At 37.6% G+C, this 22,136-nt stretch overlaps 1 protein-coding gene across 1 annotated transcript in view; it reads right to left on the reverse strand.

Annotated features, from left to right (window-relative positions):
• Window positions 1–22,136, reverse strand: part of GPATCH8 (G-patch domain containing 8) — a 70,309-nt gene that overhangs the window by 17,697 nt on the left and 30,476 nt on the right. The window contains exons 3-5 of the mRNA XM_042782876.1: window positions 12,007–12,074; window positions 11,268–11,354; window positions 4,114–4,257 (exon numbers count right to left, since the gene is read on the reverse strand). Coding sequence (XP_042638810.1) covers window positions 4,114–4,257; window positions 11,268–11,354; window positions 12,007–12,033 — 258 coding nt within the window. The 5' untranslated portion in view covers window positions 12,034–12,074. The remainder of the gene's footprint in view (window positions 1–4,113; window positions 4,258–11,267; window positions 11,355–12,006; window positions 12,075–22,136) is intronic.

Below are 22,136 nucleotides of genomic sequence, written 5' to 3' on the forward strand. Positions count from 1 at the left end.
GAAAAAAAAAACGTGTGCTATAATAAACACAGTGGCCTGGTACTAAAGTGAAAGAATACCTATTACTAATAATTACTAATAAATAACATTTTCTTTTGTTTAACAAGAGTTGAGAAAACAATTTAAGCTACAATGGACATAATGAAGACTCAATAATTATTAAGTACAATTACCAAACTTATCCGGTAGCATAAATTCCATATTTAATGATAGGAGTTAGAGAAAATAATGTATCAACTGTTAGTGTGCTGCTACAAATTTACTTCTGAGAAAGAGAGTGTCTTTGGAATTTGAACTTTAGGCCTTTTGAAAAACTGAAGAAAACAGTTTCCACTGTCATATCCATTAACAGACATGTTTTTTAAAAAAGATATAAAAATAATTAAAGAGGTAAGGAAGCAGAGATAGAAAACTGTTTCATTTCAAATTTAATCTTAACTTTTAATAAGCCAGTAAAGGTAGAAGATGGGTGCTAATGTTTACTGAACATTCAGGAATATCAGAACTAGCTTATACAAAAGGGAATCATAGTGTGCTTCTATCTTAAGTAAGAGAAAGACCTAACCTTGTTGTTATATGCCGTAGTCGGACTCGACTCATAGCGACCCCTCCTTGGGTTTCCAAGGCAGTATCATTACGGAAGTAAGACTGCCTCATCTTCCTTCCGAGGAGTGGCTGGTGGTTTTGAACCTCCAGCCTCTGGTTAGCAGTCAAGTGTCTTAGGCACTACACTACCAGAGCTCCCATATACCTAACCTTAGAGAGCTCAAAAGGTATTAAAATTTAATAAATTAAAACTAGGATTAAATACTGAAAGAAGCCAAGATGTCTCACGAGCTTTCACTCTTTGAAGATTAAGCTGGGTCTTAATGCTTTTGAAAATTTGAGAAAAACTAGTGAATAAGGTGAGGCATATAACACCCCCACCAAAAAACAAAACAAACAAACAAAAAAAAAACACCATTAATGAGGGTGACCACATAGCTGCTTTTTAAGAGACATTATGTGCTAAATGAAGGTAAGGGTATGTTCAGGATCCTGCCTCTACTAGTACTTAACCACTACTATAATAATTTGATGGAAGATGCAAACTAGGGATTACTAATATAGGGTTGAATGTACTTACCTATTATCTCAGATTCATAATAATCCTGTGTGCCTTCCTGGAAGACAAGACAGGGTGCCTTTATGATTTTAGAGCATGAATTTTGAAAATGGTAGGTCCATTTGTATTTAAGTTCATGTCCATCAAAGAGGAATGCAAAATAGGACCTACCTCCTGTTGGGGGTTATTTAACTATCCCGAGGTAAATTCAAGGATCCTTATAAATCATAAGTGTAGGGAAGAGTTAAACTATAAAAAACTTAGTACTACTTTTTGTTGCTGTTGTTTATTTATATGCTTATAACATTCTGTTTCCATATTCTACCATTTGCATTAAGAAGGCAGCATGAAGAAAGGTGGGAAAGCTTGCATTTCAATCAAATGAACTAAAGAACACCCTACTAAAAACAAAACCAAACAACAAAAACCAAACTCATGCTACATCTATTTTTTTCTCTCAATACCTAGGATGAGCTTTTGATTAAGGTGAAAAAATAAACTCACATACATTTATTAATCATACCAGCTAAAGATTTTACCCAGACCACAGATATATTCTAATCAGTGGATAGGTAGTCTGTGAATGAATATTCTGGATAATCTAGATGAACACTTTATAAATGTTTACAACAAAACAAAGACTTCAAATGATAATGATGTGTGTCTATCAAGTGAAGCCAAATGATATCACAACATCACATGTACTTGAAATTCTTTCAGTAGTGCTAATAGAGCAGGGTCTCTTAACCTCAATGCTACTGACATTTTGGGATGGCTAATTCTTTGTTGTGGGGGGCTTCCCTGTGCATTTGCATAATGTTTAACAGTGTCCCTGGCCTCTGTGCACTAGATAGTAGTAGCAACCCCCCCAGTTTTGACAATCAAAAATATCTCCAGACATTGCCAAATGTTCCATGGAGGGGGAGGGAGCGAGGCGCCGCTGGCAAAATTCTCAGGTTAAAAAACCACTGTAAAGAGAAAAGTGGTGAAAAAATAGAACTCAATCACTCAATCACCACAAAGTCCACAGGAGAACACACACATCAAATTCAAAGGAACCAGAGTTGTAACAGTTCTTACTACATTCAAAATTGACAGCAGCATCACTAAAACATGCCCACTCATATTACATTAATGTTGTCAATGTGGAAGTTTACTAGTTTTTATTTTGGTTAAGATTTAATTTGTGAACGTTTTGCTTTGGTAGAATTTTTTGTTTTCCCTTAAAAGTGAGTCAGTGCATTATCCAAGCTGGAGTTACACCTTTTTTGTTTCTTTTTCTCTAACTGAAACTTCATTCAAAAGATTTCTCATCAACAAAAAATGTAACCCTTTTAAGTGTACTTTTTGTCCATGAAGTTTCTTCTGTAGTTTTTTAATTTACCACAGATATCTTTTAATTGAAGAAATTCTGTACAGCCCACAAAGGTGGACATGTACTTTTGGATACTAAATGTCTTATTTAGCTTTTGTTGCTAATTTCATTAAAAAAAAACAAACAAACAAAAAAAAAACTTACAAATCTAAATTATAAATACACCAAGCAACTGGAAAAATTAGTGCACAAGCAGTATTCATTCTTGCTTTCTTCTTTCTTGATAGATGATTCTTTGAAGGAGTAAGTTATCAAATTGTTGATAGATTTTGTTCACAGATATACTCCCTACATTTCTCTTCTTTGAATTATACAGTGCTGACAAAATATTAAAACAATGTACAAAGGTGTAAAAAGTTAAAAAGCTGTCTTGAATACAAATACAAATTAATCCTTTTAAAACTCAATCAATAAAAGAATCTTAAATTGTTAAGCGTGGTTAAATGTGAAAGAGATAGTTGCAAAAGTATGCTATCATAACCAGTTTATATACTATCCCCACGCTATTAAAAATAAAAATTAAAGCTTGCCTTTTACTTATGCACTAAAATCTTATGGTTGGTGGGAAGATTAAGTAGTTGTTCTAAAAAAAAAATTTTCAGTCAACAGTTCTACCTGAAGAGATTATCATTCCAGTGATGTTCATATTACTAGTTTAATAAATATAACTACTGTTCCTCCAAACACCGAGTTCTGTTAAAGTCACCCAAGAGCAAATGGCTCAAAATTCTTTAATAATCTAGAACTCTCCTATAGAGATCTGAAGATTCATTTCCTTCTTCAAAAATTCCCCAGAGAAATTAATGCCATCTTCTTTATACCAGTAACTAGTTAGGTACAAGTTTCTTTTCTAAACTGATTTATATATTTAGAAAAAAAAAAAAGACTTCAAAGTGTAATTCCTTTTTTCAGCAAGCTCTTCAACATGCATAATAGTTTTTTGTTCAAAGTCAAGACAGCTTCTAATTTTATTTTCCTTATCAATATTTATCTACCTTCCAAGGCATACTGGGGAGCTCTGGTAGCACAGTGCCTAAGGCAGTTGACTGCTAACCAGAAGGCTGGTGGTTAAAACCCACCAGCCACTCCTCGGAAGGAAGGTGGGGCAATCTACTTCCGTAGTGATACCGCCTCGGAAACCCAACGAGGGGTCGCTATGAGTTGGGGCCAACTCCACGGCACATAACAACAACAACAACACAACAAAGCATAGTGAATAACCAAATAACTTAGTGATAAGAAATCGAAGCCAATAAGCATATAGAAAATGAAAGACCACAGTCTAACTTTTCAAAATTTAGCATGTTCAGAAAAGGGAAGAAAGGGAAACAAAGCTAATAAAAATTTAGAAATAAGTTAAAGCCAAAAACTTTATGTAAGATTTATGAAACTCATACCTCTTCATTCTACTTAAAATCATTGTTTGGATGCTGGGGAGAGGAAGATATATATATATAAGACCACTGCCATGTATAAAATCAAATATGCCAGATGACTTTGGATAAAGACCAACAGACAAAAGAAACTGTATTCACCAAGTTCTTTTGGGTACACTCATAAAATTCTACGGATACAACAACAGGCAAAGTATCTGTTTCTTTTAACAGTTATCAGGTAGGTAACTTTTCCTCACCTGCTTATGTGCATGATCATACGAATTGATATGGTTGTCAAATTCCTGATGTTTCTGATATTGCTTATCACAGAGTTCACAGTAGAAGTTGGCCCTGAGGTCTTCCAAGGCTTTTGCAATTGCCTTCTCTTTGTCAACATAATCCTGTAAGAACCACAAAAAATACAAATAAACAAAAAATCAATTTGGTAAAGATTTTAAGTAAACACTATAAAGAAAGTTGTCCTACCTGAAGAGAGGAAAAAGGTTGATAAATTTAATGGTATCAGTAAAAGTTGGATAGAGTACAAGTGGTAATTTGGTGCGTTGGGGGCTGATTTTTGTGGTTGCAGTAACCGTTATTTTCCAATAAACTAAAGTTCAAAAGGAATTTAACTTTAATTTCTCTTTTGGCGGTATGATAAGCTAGATACTCTGCCATGCCCTGTTCCTAAGTTACATTCTAACTGGCTAACCAACCACTTTCAACATAAAACACATTTTTTACTGCATTGCTGGATTGGAAGGAAGAAAGGTAAATCACCAAAAGGGGCAACTGGAGAAAACAAACAAAAAAATCAACCATGATTCTGAAACCAGAGTATAAAAAGCAAGGGGTCTCCTGAAGATATGTGGGTGACACTGGGGGCCTGAGGTTTGAACAAAGTGGACGAGCTAAGTGTGAGATTCCTCATTAAACAAAAGAACCTGGAAGTGGGCTAGAAAGATCCCAGGATCTCTGGGTCTTGGTAGGAGGAACACAAATCCTCTCAGAAAGCATCCTCAATTTTGATCTAAAAATTTCCTTAGGTTAAAATCAACCAAATATGAGTTACAATCAAAGATCACTGTATACAAAAAAATAATTTATCATAAGTGAGAATTAGTGGAAATAAGCCATAGATTGAGGTGCCAAGAATTTCAGATTCTAGCATAACCTATTATAGAATATAAAATAACTACAAAACGTTTAAAAATAAGATGGAATTACAAAAATAAGCATGATAAAAACAAGTAGGCAGGCAGATCCCAGTAGCTCAGATGGTGGGTGGATCGGCAACAGCCAGGCAGCCAGGTTTGCAAAGGCTCTTGGACAACTGCAGCTTGCAGGCAGCTGGCACGTGGGAATGGTCCCTCTGACAACATGACCAAAGTACTTAAGACAAAGTCTGGCCAATCTTGCTTTTAAGGAGCATGTCAGCTGTACTTCCTCCAAGACAGATTTGTTTGTTCTTCTAGCAGTCCAGAGTATAGTCAACATTCTTCACCAACACCACAATTCTAACTCATCAATACTTCTGAATTCCTTATTCACTGTCCAGCTCTCAAAGTACATTTAAGGCTTTGAAAACACCATGGCTTATGTCACATTCACTTCAGTCTTCAAAGAGACAATTTTGCTCTTCATCACTTGAAAGAGGTCCTTTACAGCAGATATGCCCAGTGCAATATGTCGTCTGATGTCCTGACTGCTGCTTTGATTGGTGTTGGTTGTAGAAACAAGAAATCTTTGACAACTTCAATCTTTTCTCCATTTATTGTGCTGCTGCTTACTGGTCCAGCTGTGAGGATTTTCGCTTTCTTTTTGTTGAGGTGTAATCCATACTGCAGACTGTACTCTTTAATCTTCATCAGGAAGTGCTTCAAGTTATCTTCACTTTCAGCAAGCAAGGTTTTGTCGTCTGCGTATCACAGATTGTTAATGAGTCTTCCTCCAATCCTGATGCCACACACTTCTTCATATAGTCCAGCTTCTTGGATTATTTGCTCAGCATACAGACTGAGTAAGTATGAGGAAAGGATACAACCCTGACACACTCCTTTCCAGATTTCAAACCATGCAGTATTCCTCCCTTGTTCTGTTCAGAAGGCAGCCTCCCGGTCTATGTACAGGTTCCTCATGAGTACAAGCAAGTGTTCTAGAATTCCCATTCTTCTCAATGTTACCCATCATTTGTTATGATCCACACGATCGAATACTTCTGCACAGTCAATAAAACACAAGTAAACATTTTTCTGGTATTCTTTGCTTTTAGCCAAGATCCATCTGACATCAGCAATGATATCCCCTGTTCTATGTCCTCTTCTCAATCCAGCATGCATTTCTGGAAGTTCTGTCAATATACTGCTGCAACCATTTTTAAATTATCTTCAGCAAGATTTTACTTGTATGCGATATTAATGATATTGTTTGATAATTTCCACATTTTGTGGTCATCTTTTTGGAATGGGTACAAATACGGATCTCTTCCAGTCAGTTGGCCAGGTAGCTCTCTTCCAAATCTCTTGGCATAGCTAAGTGAGTGCCTCCAGCATGGCATCTGTTTGTGGAAACATCTCAATGGGTATTTTGTCAATTCCTGAAGCCTTGTTTTTCGCCACCTCCTTCAGTGCAGCTTCGTCTTCTTCCTTCAATACCATTGGTTCTTGATCATATGCCACCTCCTGAAATGGATGAACATTGACCAATTCTTTTTTGGTACAGTGACTCTGTGAATTCTTTCCATCTTTTTTTGACATTTCCTGCATCATTCAATATTTTGCCCATAGAATCTTTCACTATTACAACTCCAGCCCTGAATTTTTTCTTCAGTTCTTCCAGCTTGAGAAAAGCCAACAGTGTTCTTCCATTTTGGCTTTCTAACTCCACGTCTTTGCACATTTCATTGTAATAACTGCCTTTGTCTTCTTGAGCTGCTCTTTGAAATCTCTGCTCAGCTCTTTTACCTTGTCATTTCTTCCATTTGCTTTAGCTACTATCTGTTCAAAGGCAAGTTTCAGAGTCTCTTTTGACATCTATTTTGTACTCTTCTTCCTTTCCTGTCTTCTCAGTGACCTCTTGCTTTCTTCATGGATGGTGTTCGTGATGTCATCCCACAATTCCTCTGGTTTTCAGTCACTGGTGTTCAATTCATCAAACCTTTTCTTTAGATGGTCTCTAAATTCAGGAGGGATATAACCAAGGTCATATTTTGGCTCAGGACTTGTTTTAATTGTCTCCAGCTTCAACTTGAACTTGTGTATGAGCAGTTGATGGTCTGTTCTAAAGTCAGCTCCTGGCCTTGTTTTGGCTGAAGATACTGAGCTTCTCCATTGCCTCTCTCCACAGATGTAGTTGATCTGTTTCCTGTGTACTCCATCTGGCGAAGTCTGATACGTATAGCTGCTGTTTACGTGGTTGAGAAAAAGGTATTTGCCAATGATTAAGTCACTGGTCTTGCAAAACTCTATCATGCGATCTCCACTGTTATTTCTATCATCAAGGCCGAATTTTCTAACTACCAGTGATTCTTCTTTGTTTCCAACTTTTGCATTCTCATCACCAGTGATAGTCAAAACATCTTGATAGCATGTCTGGTCAATTTCAGACTGGAGAAGTTGGTAAAGTCTTCATTTTCCTCATCTTTGGCTTTGGTGGTTGGTGCACAAATTTGAGAAGTACTATTAAGTGGTTTTCCTTGTAGCATATGGATATTATCCTATCACTGAGGGCACTATACTTCAGGACAGATCTTGAAACTTCCTTTGTGATGATGAATGGCACGTCATTGCTCTTCAATTTCTTGTTCCCAGCATTATAGATCATATGGTTGTCTGATTCAAAATAGCCAAAACCAGTCCATTTCAGCTCACTAATGCCTAGAATATCAATCTTTATGGGTTCCATTTCATTTTTGACAACTTCCAATTTTCCTAGATTCATGCTTTGTACATTCCATGTTCTGATTATTAATGGATGTTTGCAGATGTTTCTTCCCATTTTGAGTTGTGCAATGGAAGTCCCAAAAGCTTTACTCCATGCACATCATTAAGGCTGGCTCTACTCTGAGGAGACAACTTTTCCACAGTTGTATTTTGAGTGCCTTCTGACCTGGGGGACTCCTCTTCTAGCACTATATTGGAAGATGTTTCAGAATAATTCATAGTTTTCAAGTAATATATCAGTGTTTCCCTCCTATTCATAAGGTTTCACTGGCCAATTCTTTGAAAAGCGGATGGACCTTTCTCCCTTCTGAGTCTTAGTCTGGAAGCTCCGCTGAAACATGTCCACCATGGGTGACCCTGCTGGTATTTGAAATACCGGTGGCATAGCCTCTAGCTTCACAGCAACATGCAAGCCACCACAGTATGCCAAATTGACAGGTAAGTGGTAGACTGAAGGCTGCAGTCTCTGATACTCATCAGTAGTGCTTCAAGTGCTCTTCACTTTCAACAAGCAAAGTAGTGTCATCTACGTAATTGCAGGTTGTTTATGAGCCTTCCTCCAATCTTGATGTTGTGCACTTCATATAACCCAGCTTTTCAGATTATTTGCTCAGTGTGCAGATTAAGTATGGTGAAAGAACACAACCTGACACACACCTTTCCTGATTCTGAACCATACAATTAATCACCTCTTGATCTATTCTTCATGAGCACAATTAAGTGTTCTGGAATTCTCATCCTCCACAATGTTACCTACAATTTATTATGAAATACACAATCGAATGCCCACTCTTTGAGTTAGTCCCACAATTTTGAGCCAAAATCTCATTAAGACCAATGGATAACCAACATATCTGTGGGCTGGCTTTCCAGAATTAGGAATGCAGCTCAGCTTACTTAGAAAATTACTTAACTCCGTAACTGGCACTAGTCTCAAGAAATACTTTTTGCTTTGTTGTTGTTGTTATGTGCCACTGAGTCAGACCCGACTCATAGTGACCCCTCCTTGGGTTTCCGAGATGGTATCACTACGGAAGCAGATTGCCCCACCTTCCTTCCAAGGAGTGGCTGGTGGGTTTAAACCACTACCTTCTGGTTAGCAGTCATGCGTGCCTTAGGTACTATGCTACCACAGCTCCTACTTTTTGCTTTAAAGTCTGAAAAATGAAATATATTAACATAGTTCCTTTAGCTTTCTTTTGGTTAGTATTTGTCTAGCATATCTTTTCCTATCCTTTCAACTTTCCAACTTCTCAGGTTTTAAGGGTATCTCTTGTAAACAGCATGCAGTTGGACTTTGCTTTTCTGACAATGCTTTAATATATTTCTTGTGATTACTCATAAATCTATTTCTATTATCTTTTAATTTTCTATTTCCTAATTTTTTCTTGTTGTTCTATGTTACTTTTGTAAAATTAAAGTTTTCTTATTCTTTGGGCCCCCTTCCCCACTATTTCTATTCTCTTAAAAACTACCCTTGAAATTTTAATGTAAATTATGCTTACTCTGGAGGCATTTATGGTTCAGTGGTAGGAGTCTCACCTCCCAGGTGGGAGACCCAGGTTTGCTTCCTCACCAGTGCACCTCATGTGTAGCTACCATCCCTCAGTCACTGGAGGCTCGCCTATTACTGTGATATTGAACAGATATTTGGGGAGCTTCCAAACTAAGACAGAGTAGGAAAAAAGGCCACGTTATCTACTTCCAAAAATCAGTCAATGAAAACCCTATTGATCACAGTGGTCTGATTTACATCAATCATGTGGATGGCACAGGACTATGCAGTGTTTTGGTTCACTGTGCAAGGGGTTGCTTATGAGTCAGGGTCCAATTCGATGGCAGCTATTACATGCTTACTTTATATTTCACTTTTACCTCTTTTTCAGTCCTGCAAACTAGTTGTTCTTATTGACCAATATATTTATCAATTTCATTGCTCACAGTTTACTTTCAGTATTTCTGACCTTCCTTTTGTCATCATTTTCATTCCCTAAAGGAAACATCCTTTGAAACAATGACTTTCACGTCCACAATAAGAAATATGTTTTTTATTACAATCATACATGCCACTGAAACTAATGTTTTACAAAAAAATATTTACTGTTATTATGTGAAATACACTCTGATAGTTGCTTTTTAAAAAAAAAAAAAAATTTTTATTGTGATTTGGGTAATTTATAGAGGAAATTCATTTTTCACACATAACTTTGTCTCATGACATTGACTGCAATTTCCCACAATGTAACAGCTCTCTTTCCACTTCCTCTCCACAGTTACCTCCTTCCCTGTGTCCTTCCCTCTCATGTACTCCTGCCTCCCTGTTTGTATACAGCCCTTCTATTCTCCCATGACTGATCTCTCCAAGGAGTGTTTCTACCTAATGTAAATGTTCAGCTCATATGCCTTGCCTGTCTTTTGTTTAGTTGGAAGTCACAAGAATGGGTTTAATTCCAGACCTGAAGGGCTGCTAGGGGCCATAGTCTCAGTGGTTCCAACTGGCTCTATCAGACCAGCAAACCTGGTATTCCCCCCGCACATCCCCCCCTTTTTTTTTCTATGATTTTGAGTTTTGTTCCACAGTGTTCTCCCACTCTATCCAGGATCTCCTACCTAGACCCAGAAAAGATTCTTACAAAAAGTCCTTTTTTCTCTTTGCACTGCAAGTTGTCACAACCAAAATCAGTTTCTGTATGATAAAATTAACTAAGCCAACTTTTATCTTCAAATGTATTTGGTACAGATTGAGCACTCTTTTAAAAAGCTAACCTACTATATGTATGAAGGTCCACAGTTTTCGATAGCTACCTCCCTCAAAGAGAAAAATTAATTCAACTTAATACTTCCATACAACAGAATAAATCTCTACATTAGAACTGAGTTTAATTAACAATGAACAGAAAGTTTTCAATTATTTTATTGAAATTATTTATTATTAAAATTAAATTTATTATTTATTATTAAAATACCTCAATCACTAAAAGAAAGAAAAAAAAAAAAAAGCAAAGCCTTGTCAATAGGTAGCAAGGTTTCATAGGACTCTTAAGTAACATTTTTTTTAACTGTTATTACTTATTGACTCTAGCTACTCCTCAAAAGGAGGGTTGGGCAATCCTACTTCCGTAGTGATACTGCCTCAGAAACCCAAGGAGGGGTCGCTATGAGTTGGGGCCGACTCGACGGCAAACAACAACAACAACAACAACAACAACAACTGGACTACCTACTTGTGATACATGCTGTGTTTTCAAACCCTGATTAATGAAATCTTCCCAACATACTTCCGAAGTAGGTATTATTATCTCTATAATTTTTACACAGGTAATATATAGGAAAGTAACAGACTCCGGAGATATACTAAATTCTACCAAATGTTAAACAAATGCTATTGTTGACAGACATGCTATTCATCGAAAGTGAATCTCTCCTTCAGCGTGAGCACCTTACTCAGAAGAACTGTTTCATTTAAGTACCTTGTACTTCTGTCTCAGCTCTTCCGTATCTTCCTTTTCCACCTCCAGGACACGGCGCCGTTCGGTAGCATCTTCAGCATAATCGAGCTTAACAAAAATAGTTAGTTTTAACTCCTAAAATACCTCAGAATTAGCTATGAAAAGTCACTTCTACAACTACAGTGCTGCTTGAAAATAACAAACTTTATATTTTGCTTTAGCTACCTCTTGATTTGTCGTCACCTCACAGAGAAAAGAGCATGCAAAACACTTCATTAATACTTTCATACTGGTGGTTCCTAACAGGCACATTTGCTAATAAATAAAACACTTCAATGTTCGTTGCCAAAGAATTAAGAATAAACAAGAAAAATATTTCAGGTAATGAAAAGTAGGTGATCACTGTACATGACTCTAGAAAGGCAAAGTCTTTACCACAGCAAATATTTTAAGAGTTGAACAGCTCTGCCTACTGAAATGTACAAGAGGACCTGAGTCAAAGTTTGATTTTACCTTGCTGTATAACCCTGACCAACAACTCAACTTCACAACTCAGTAAAAGTGAGAGTATTATTTACTATCTACCTGCCTCATAGGTAGTACTAAGTGAGAATACAAAATAGTATTTCAAAATTGTTGAAAGAAAAATACTGAAACTACATTCCATCTAATAACTATCTTCTTGCATTGGTAACCTGAATCTGGAATTAATATCAATGTTAAATTCCATAAAACAAGTAAGTTAATAAGATTGATTTACCTCCATTTCCATGCGACCCATGCCCATGACATCATACTTGACAACGATTGGAATGGGATCTGTTCTCCCTGTAACAGGAACACAAAATCATGGTAAGACATACAGCCAAGCCAACAGCTTGCTTTACACATTGGGTTTGGGTGGTTAGAGATCTTGCCTTGGAGTGCAGAGACCAGAAAGCTACAGTGAACCAAACACAAGCCATTCTCACAGCTTACAACCAAACCTCTCTCTCCCAGTTTATATCCAACTAACCACCTTGGCTGAACCTGTGGTTGGGGATAATTCCCTATTTATTGTAGCAAGATTAAATGAATAAGAAATGCAAAGCCTTCCAAGCAATGGTACCAGGAGGTTTAAAATCAAAAACTTTTTTTTAAAAGATCACAAAATGACCTCCCATCATGAATCACTTCATTCTCACTGACCACTGACATCTATCCCCACCCCCCCATACATACTTTTTAAACTGGTAATAATATCTCAATTGATATGCTTCAATCAAAAAGGTACATTTTTCAAACATGATACAAGAAAAACTATAATTGCAACTCAGTATATTTAATACTTTTTGTTTATTTTCATAAGATGTTTTACAAGTAAATGAGACTGAAAAAGCAACAGTTAGTTGCTTTTTGGGACAGAGATTAGTTTTACTTTTTAAAGTTGTGCTATGAAGTCCTATCTCCCACAGTGGATTTAACACTGGCAGTGGCAACCGGTAAGCTGTGAAAAGGACTAGTTGCGAAGAAAATTGACTTTAAACTAATCAATCTATGCTGGAGATTTTTTTTAATGTATACTTAATCCACTCATAACCAGCCAAACAAAGCAAAATGGGGCAGACAAGCACTTTACTACCACAGCTGTTTTACATCACAACTTGCGCTGTTTATTGTGATGTAAGCCCACTGAAAAGAGGACTTACCTTATCCGTTGTACACCTTTAGTGAAAAAACACAATGTTTACTTCCCTCATCACTTCACTCAGGCTGGTGTAAACAATTGTTTTTGTTGTTGTTGTTGTTTTGTTTGTTATACGCACATATATATTATACCTTTGGGCCAAAAACTGAGTTTTGCCTAGCTAAATCTGAGGCATTACCCAAAAAAAAAAAGATTATGACTAGGATTGAGCCTAGGGGAAAATGAAGAAATCGTTTTCAAAATGACACGCAATCTTTTGTATCCAGTTGCTCTATACTTGTAGGATTAATTTTTGTCTTAAAAAGCAATGAAAAACAAATTCAGAAGTTTAACCCTTATCATCAATATCCCATTATTGCTTTAAACAACAAATAAAATAGGGATATAATCAGATACAATCATCATTGTGGAAAAAAAAAAGTTTAAAATAATACCAGCAAAAAAAGAAGAAAAAGTTCTACAATACAGCCTTCTTTTAGATCTATCAAAGACTGCCAGTTAAATAAAAATGCATTACTACTTTTGCCCAATGGTATAATAAATAAGCAGTGACTGCAATCTTTAGCAAAAGGACCAAATTAAAGACAGGTTATAAAAATGACTTCCTAGGTGCAATATCACTTTCATAACGTCTCAGTCAGGGATTTACTGATGAAAACAAATGGTCCAATGAAACAATTGAAAATTTTTTTTTTTTTAATTTTGGTATCCTTTTTGGTCTGCCGGAATTTGTTTGTTTTATAAGAATCAAAAAAATTTTGGTACAAATTCATTACTTCTGTAAACCCCTGTATATAAACTCTGTATTAGTACTTTTGCCCTCTAAGGCAGTCAAAGTTTGTTTTATTTATAAATTGCAGTAGCAAGTGCTAGTGCCCGTGACATTGTGGGGAATCAACTTTTAACAGTATTAGAATTTAACGTTTTGACTGATTGTTTTGGCCGTTCTAACACAAACAGATACATCCCTTCTTAACATTACCCTTTAATGAACAAGGATCAGACAAGTTGCATAAGGAAAGGAAAGGAAAATGAAAAAGACCAAGCAGAAGGATGAAGGCTACAACAGAGAAAGTAAGCCTAACATTGGTGCACTGATGACAAAAGGAGTAATTCAGTCTGAAAATAAAAAATTACCACTGCTAAGTTTACCATCACCACAACAAGTCCAGGATCATAATGCTGTAAAAAAGAAACACCATTTGTTAGGCAGAAACCATTAGGGTAGGAAACAGGCCTTCTAGCAGGCTGACAGGATGGGGGTACAGTAACAATTGGGCTTTGTCCCTCCCCCGGTTTCAGCTGGGGATAGAGCAAGGACACTGTGCTGCAGGAGCTGTTTTCATCCTGGTAGGATCCAGGTGTGAATTTTTGTACTGTTACTGGAGGACTTGAATCTCCTCCTCCTCACTAATGCATGCAGAGGGAAGGTGCCAGGTGAAAGTGAGAAGTGGCTTGAGCTTTCAATCTCTCATTTTGGTAAATCAGCATTGGGGCCTAAGGTGAGACTTTTCCTTAAAGAAATCACATCAAAGACTCAATCAGATCAACTGACAATTGATCAAGTCATTTGCTTCACTGAAAGAACTCCAGGAGGATGACATGGGCAGGGAGGGTGGGTAGAGTTCTCAACACCTCCCTAAAAACATAACAAGAAAGAGGCCTGGAAAATAACTTTAGATCTTCAGTGTGCGGAAAACGTATGTGCATTTGAGTTCTGTTATGAATTAATGAACATTTTTAGTAGCTCTCCTTAGAACTTTGTTTCTTTTCGAACAGTTTTCTCAGGCTCCAACATCTTTCTGCATACAACAAAGCCAACCTTTGAAGGAGTCCAGAGAACGTAGCATTAAAACAGTTGTCACATTTATAGTTAGTCCACTCAGAGGTAATACACAGAAAATAAACAATATGGCTGTCAAAGTATTCTGAAGGTGACATTACTGCCTAGGCTAAGCAGTAATTTCTTTCCAAAATTAAAAAAGTTCCAAAACAAGAGGAAAATCCCAGTGCACACACGAAGAGCTTGTATAATAAATAAACAAATCCCCTTCAATTTATTCATCTGCTATCAGTGATAAATCCTGTCATAAAAGACTATGACTTGGGATACCTAAATAACAACTTACAATGATAATTTTTCAAAAAGAAGATAGTAACAGAATGTCTGCTAATATGAAATTTTCTAGAAAACTCAATTTTCTTTTAAAATAAAATGAAGTAAATCTAGGTTCCCTATTTTTTGGCTTCTTTTAAAGGGAGCAAATATTTTAGAATGCATTAAATTTTGAGGATTATTTATTATTTTTTATTCCAAAAGAGGCAACTTTAACCAGAATATTAAATATTCCCTTTTAAAAAAATTATCTTCCTCAGCTTAAGATCTACAGACTAATGACTATAATGGGGCCAACTAGAAGGGGAAAGAAAGAAGAAAACACATACCAAACCCAGACTGTGCCAACACTAATGAATTCACGTGATGAGGGGAAAGAAAAAAATCCCTATTTTCTAAAGCAAAACTTTAAATGGTATTTCACTAACCAATCGAAATTCTATTTTCTGTATTTTAAAAGGCAGTCTTATTTATACAATAACCAAGTGTCAAAATGTTCACATATGCAGCTCTTGTGAAAATGTAAAGGCATTATGACTTACTGTAACTGAACAGAGTATTAGGCCAAACAAAAAAATCCACCGATCACCTACAATCACCCAGTTTCTAAAGAAGCCCTCATGAATCAGTTCTGATTTTGAAGTAGTAAGGGTATATCAACCTACAGAGAACTGGCTCAAAAAACTGGATTATATATCAGGGAGTGAGTCACCAGGCCTGCAGGCTCAGGACTATGATCTTGGGTGACATCAAGCCCAACTGGCACAACATAGTAAATAAAAATCTTGTTCTATATCCTACTTTAGTTAATAGCAACTGGTCTTTAAAGCTTTCAAGAGGCCATCTAAGATGCAAATACTGGTCTCCCCTTGTCTGGACCAAAGAAGAATGAAGAAAATCAAAGTCATATAGAAACAAATAGTCCAAGAATATGATGGACCACGGGGACCTCAGCCTTTCATGACCCTGAGATCAGAAGAACTGGATAGTGCCCATTACCAATGCCAACCACTTGGAAAAGGATCAAAATTAGAGATCCTAGATAGAGTGGAAGGAAAAATATGGAACAAAATTCAAACACCCAAAAACGACCAGAATAACTGGCCAGATGGACACTGGTAGAATACCCAAGACTATGGACCCAGGTTATCTTTCAGGCCTGGAACTGGACTCACTTCCGTGGATTAACTCTCAAATAGCAGGAAGGACTACAAAAAGAACACCCACCCCAGGGAGATGGACCCCTTAGATCAATCAACTGTGAGGGATCAGAAGAGTAGTATTTGCACAGAGGGAAAGCTGGACAGACAGGAATGCACAGATAAGTAGGACACAGGGAAGGAGTGTCACAGTGATGAGATGGGAGAAGAGCTTTTTATTCTTGGGATTATAATCGGGGCTATGAAAGCAAATGTGCATGAGCTGTTGAGAGTAAAACAAATCTGCTTTGTAAATCCACACCCAAATCACAGTTAAAAAAAAAAATTTTTTTTAAAAACCATTACATAACGTAATAAAAAGTTCATAAAGGAAAACGACGACTATAGAAAAATACTTCTTTGGGGAGAAAGGGGAACTATATCTTTTTTGGGGGAGGGGGATGATTTGGGTGAAAGTTTACAGAGCAAATTCATTTTCCATACAGCAGTTCATACACATTTTGTCTCATGACATTGACTGCAATGCCCTATAATGTAATAGCTCTGGTTCCTACTTCCTTGGGGTAAACTACACTATTTTTAAAAAGACAAGCTCTACAAAACAAGGAGATACCATCCTGCTCCAGCACTAGTAGCAAAGTTCAACAAGACACAAAATAACAAATGCTGACCAGGATGTGGAGAGATGGGAACTCTTATACACTGCTGGTGGGACTGTAAAATGGTGTAACCACTGTGGAAAGCAATATGGTGATTCCTTGAAAAGTTAGAATTAGAAATACCATTTGACCCAGCCATCCCATTACTAGGTATATATCCTAAAGAAGTGAGAGCCATGACAAGAACAGACATATGCACACCCATGTTCATCGCAGCACTATTTACAATAGCCAAAAGATGGAAACAACCTAGATGCCCATCAACTGAAGAACGGATAAACAAACTATGGTACATACATACAATGGAATATTATGCAACCCTAGAGAATAATGTAGAATCTGCAAAACAACGCATAATGTGGATGAACTTGGAGGACGTTATGCTGAGTGAAATAAGTCAATCACAGAAGGACTAATATTACATTAGTCTGTTATTGTAAAAGTCAAGGAAAGGTTTATCTATGGAAGGAAATTTTCTTTGCTGCTTACCAGGGGTAAGAGGGGAGGGGAGGGAACACTGTTAGATAGGTAGAGATAAATATTGATTATTTGGGTGAAGAGAAGATCAATGTACCAAATATGAGTGATCAACACGGTGGCACTGAGGCTGAGGAAGACAGAGAGGTACATGGGAGGTACAGACAACAAAGATGAACCCTTTTGCACATACAGTACTGCATTGTCAGTGAAGGCAAACATGGGTATACAGGTGGATAGATGGGTAGACAGGCTGAACTAGCAGGTATGTCTATGAAGTGGAGAGTGTACCCAAGACCATGTATAGGGTTGGCAGACAATGGTGCTGTAAGTGTATTTGTATGATCTGTAAGAATTCCCAGGTGTATAGTAGAGCTGACAAGGGACAAGGTTGTAGTTACTTCTTGGTCACAGCCAGCGACCCAGAGGGACCGAGTAGTTGAACTGCTGGGCTTGGGACCACAGTCACAGGGGACATCAACCTCAACTGGCATACCATACTACACAAAACATCGTTCCAACCTCCTACTTTGGCGAGTAGCAACTGGGATCTTAAAAGCTTGCAAGCAGCCAACTAGATGCAACGATGGGGTCTCTCCTCATCCAGAGCAAAGAAGAATGAAGAAAACCAAAGATTCATAGAAACAATTAGTCCTAGCAACTGATACACCATGCAATCCACAGCCTATATGACTACAAGACCAGAAGAACTAGATGGTGCCCAGCTATCAATGTCAACCACTTGGAGGGGGATCAATGTAGGAGACCCTGGATAGAGAGGGAGAACAATGTGGAACAAAACTCAAAATCATTTTGGGGGAAATAAAAGCAGGGGGAGACCAGGTTTGCTGATGTAATAGAGCCTGGTGAAACCACTGAGACTATGGCTCCTAGCTGCCCTTCAGGTGTGGAATTGAACCCATACCTGTGGCTTCCAGCCAAGCAAAAGATAGTCATAGGAGCTGGACATTTACCTGAGGTAGATACACTCCTTGGAGAGAACAATCATGGGAGAAAGAAGGGCTGCTTATGCACGGGGAGACAGCTCAGGGGGCAGGAGTGCATGGAGGGATGGACACAGGGGAGAGGTAACTATTGGGAGGAAGCGGGAGGGGAGTTGTTGCATTGTGGTAAGAGTCAGGGTCCAACTTGACAGCAGCTAACGACGACTGGTAACAATAACATAATCTTGTAATCAGCCACACTTCAGAAACACAAGACATATAACTTCTCTGTAGAAATAAATTAGAAATGAATATACTTCCAAAGGGTTAAAACACTGGTTGGACTGTCAACACATGTAAGAACACAAATTTACTTTTGCTGCTCTTCCTCTTAGAGTGTCTAGGTGGTACAAACAGTAGAAGAAGAAAAAGAAAAAATAAGACCAAAAAAAAAAAAAAAAACCCACCATAGAGCTGTCCAACACAAAGCGTGAACCCTAATGTAAACTATGGACTTTAGTTAATTATAATGTGTGAATACTAACTCATCAATACTGTACCACAACAATGCAAAATGTAATAATAGAAGAAATAGTGAGCAAGGGGAAAAAGGGGAATATAAGAACTTCTGTACTTTCTATAAATTTTTTCTGTTAAACCTAAAGTTGCTCTACAAAAAGTCTTTTTAAAAGAAACAGACAAAAGGCCATTAAACTGATAAAGGCCAAGAACTTGGTATCTTTAAACCTATTCATTTCTTGTTTGAAGCAACTCAAATATCTATGTGAAAATCAAGAATAAGACAAAATTAGGAAGGTGACTATTTTCTGATTTAAAGAAGAACTAAAATAGGATTCTAAAATAAACCATATTAGTTCATTTACATATAGTTCTATTATATTAGAACAGCAATTACATACAATTTTTAAGAAACACTTATTGTATAAGAAACAGTATATTGAATTCTAAACCAAAGCTTCACTTTTACAGATTTCTCCTGAAAATGAGTTTCCAGTGGCATGGAAACAATGATTACTTTCAGTATCATTTAGATATTTTTCTTACTAACTATAATAATGTAACATATGCCACCAACCAGAAAACAACTATCTGGGAATATCAAGTATGTTAATTATTCCCCACAGAGTTTTTAAGGTTTAAAAAACTTCCTACTCAATACAGAATTTAAATTATCCAGTACTATAAAAAACAATTGTGCTTTATTCTTGCCATGGCCTGTTTAGTGACCTAAGCAACAACTAGATTTATTTGACTTTCAAGTATGGATGTCTCCTAATGGAAACAGAAGTTTACTGTGTCCTAAAAGAAACTCTGTGCAGTGTAGTAAATTACTTTGTGTGGCTTTTCTACCCATAAGTCTTTGTAAACTCCAAGGTGGGATTTGCTATGAGCAACTGAGGACCTCCTGATTGCTGAAGGTGCCCACCTGGAGTATTTCTGTTGGGAGTGGCACAAAACAATGTTCTGGGAGGTGCCCACTCTCTCTCAGGTGCTTAGAGTTCTGATGCTATAATTGGGTAGTTTGACCAGCCTGCGGGGCTCAAAAGGAGGCCTCCTGGAGGCAGAACTCTCTCAGACTGCTAGTTGAGGAAGATGTGCTGCTGAAAGAGACACGCACTCCAGAAAGAGACACGTACTGCTGGGAAAGAGACACAAGAGACATGCATTGCTGAGTGAGACACCGAGGGACCAGCACTGCTGGGAAAGAGCCTGTTGGCTAAGGGACGGTGGGCTGGGAAAGAGACTGAGCATTTTTCCTGAGCTTGAATTGTAGCCTGGTGCTTCCCTAATAAACTCCATGATCAGTGAGTTCTGTGTGGCCACTGCAGCAAATTATCGAATCCAGGAGAGAGGTGGTGGTGCTTTGGGAGGAACGGTTGCTGAAAGGGCTGGAGGGAGGCAGCATGTCTGGCCTTGTAGGAATAGGCCTTGTGTTACTGCTGGTAATCCTGTCTTCCTCTTGTGGGATTAGAGGAGGTCAGAACATGTGGCCTCCTTGCCGTTTTTGCACTCTTGTCTTTTCAACTTTCCACAGTATCAAAGCTGGCTTTCTGGGATGAAACAGTTCCATTTTAATCAATATAACATATTTATATTAACAAACTGAAGCCAAGTGAGGCAAAAGGCTTTAATCAGTGTTATGGAATCAGAATGTTAAGCCTAGAAAGGATATCTCATTTGGGGACGACAGGATATTCTCAAGCTCTCAAAAGAAGTTGTTGCTGTTGTTATGTGCTGTCGAGTCGGACCTGACTCACAGCGACCCCTCCTTGGGTTTCCGAGGCAGTATCACTACAGAAGTAGACTGCCCCATCTTCCTTCCAAGGAGTGGCTGGTGGGTTTGAACTGCCAGCCTTCTGATTAGCAGTGAAGTGCCTTAGCCACTATGCTACGAGAACTCCCCTCAAAAGAAGTAATAAAGTGAATTCATGAGGTATCAATTAAAACAAACAGACATTTAGTCAAAATAAGACACTTTGGCAAATATTATACTGATTTGCTGAAGGCTATCTCATTCAAACCACTATGCTAGGATAAGATTAGTGTAGTTTTCAATGGGAAAACTAATTTAATACAGTCTTGAGGTAAAATAGTCTAAAACAGAGGGCTTAGGGGAAAAACAACAAAAGTTTCTTAGTTTAAAAAAAAAGTTGAATAACTTACTTAGCTTGTATCCTGGATACCTGACACAGTAGCTGGCATAGAATAGTAGAAGTATTTGTTGAGTCAGAGAATGAATAGAGGGTCTCAATCTTTCTCAAGTAAAATTTTTAGTCACCATGGTGTTTTTGCCTAATAATGTAAGATTCTGATGATTTATTTATCTTGTAATCAAGAAATTACTTTACCAAGTAGAACATAAAACTATATTATACAGGTCCATATCTCAAAAATTGTTCAAGCTATTTTAAAGAAGTATCACTTGAGTTTTGCATTACTGTTCAATTTGCCTTCTGTCAGCCCTTATTAGCAGTAACTGAAAACAGATCAAGTTTAAAAAAAGTTACTGGAGAAAGAACTTATGCTTAGGAAAATATTGACAATTTTTTTTAAAAAAAAATCTAAGTTAGAAAGGTGCTGTAACTGATTTTAGGGCTGACCAACCTCAATTTAACCCTTGTAATAATGGCGTCTTACAGGGAATTAGTTTAGGGCAAGGGGTCTGTTAGAAATTCTGAAAACATTTTTTTCCTCTTTCTAAAAAGCAGCTCCTAGGACCGAGTAGCTGAACTTGTGGGCTTGGGACCATAGTCACAGGGGACATCAACCTCAACTGACCTAACATACTACACAAAACATTGTTCCACCTCCTACTTTGGCTAGTAGCGACTGGGATCTTAAAAAGCTTGCAAACAGCCATCTAGATGTAACGATGGGTCTTTCCTCGTCCAGAGCAAAGAAGAATGAAGAAAATCTAAGATTCGTGGAAACAATTTAGTCCTAGTGACTGGTACACCATGTGATCCGCAGCCTACACAACTATGAGACCACAAGAACTACTAGATGGTGTCTGCCTACCATTGTCAACCACTCGGAGGACAATCTATGTAGGAGATCCTGGATATAGAGAGAGAACAATGTGGAACAAAACTCAAAATCATTTGGAGAAAAAAATGGGGGGACCAGGTTTGCTGGTCTGATAGAGCCTGGTGGAACCACTGAGACTATGGCCCCTAGATGCCCTTCATGTCTGTAATTGAACCCACACCTATGGCTTCCAGCGAAGCAAAACACAGGCATAGACAGGGAGATAGCTCAGGGTGCAGAAGAGTATGAAGGGATGGACACTGGGAGGAGGTAACTATGAGGAGGAAGTGGGAGGGGA

Source organism: Orycteropus afer, unplaced genomic scaffold (genome assembly GCF_000298275.1).
Source record: "Orycteropus afer afer isolate SDZICR_OR568_19922 unplaced genomic scaffold, OryAfe1.0 scaffold00495, whole genome shotgun sequence".
In the NCBI taxonomy this organism is placed as follows: domain Eukaryota; kingdom Metazoa; phylum Chordata; class Mammalia; order Tubulidentata; family Orycteropodidae; genus Orycteropus; species Orycteropus afer.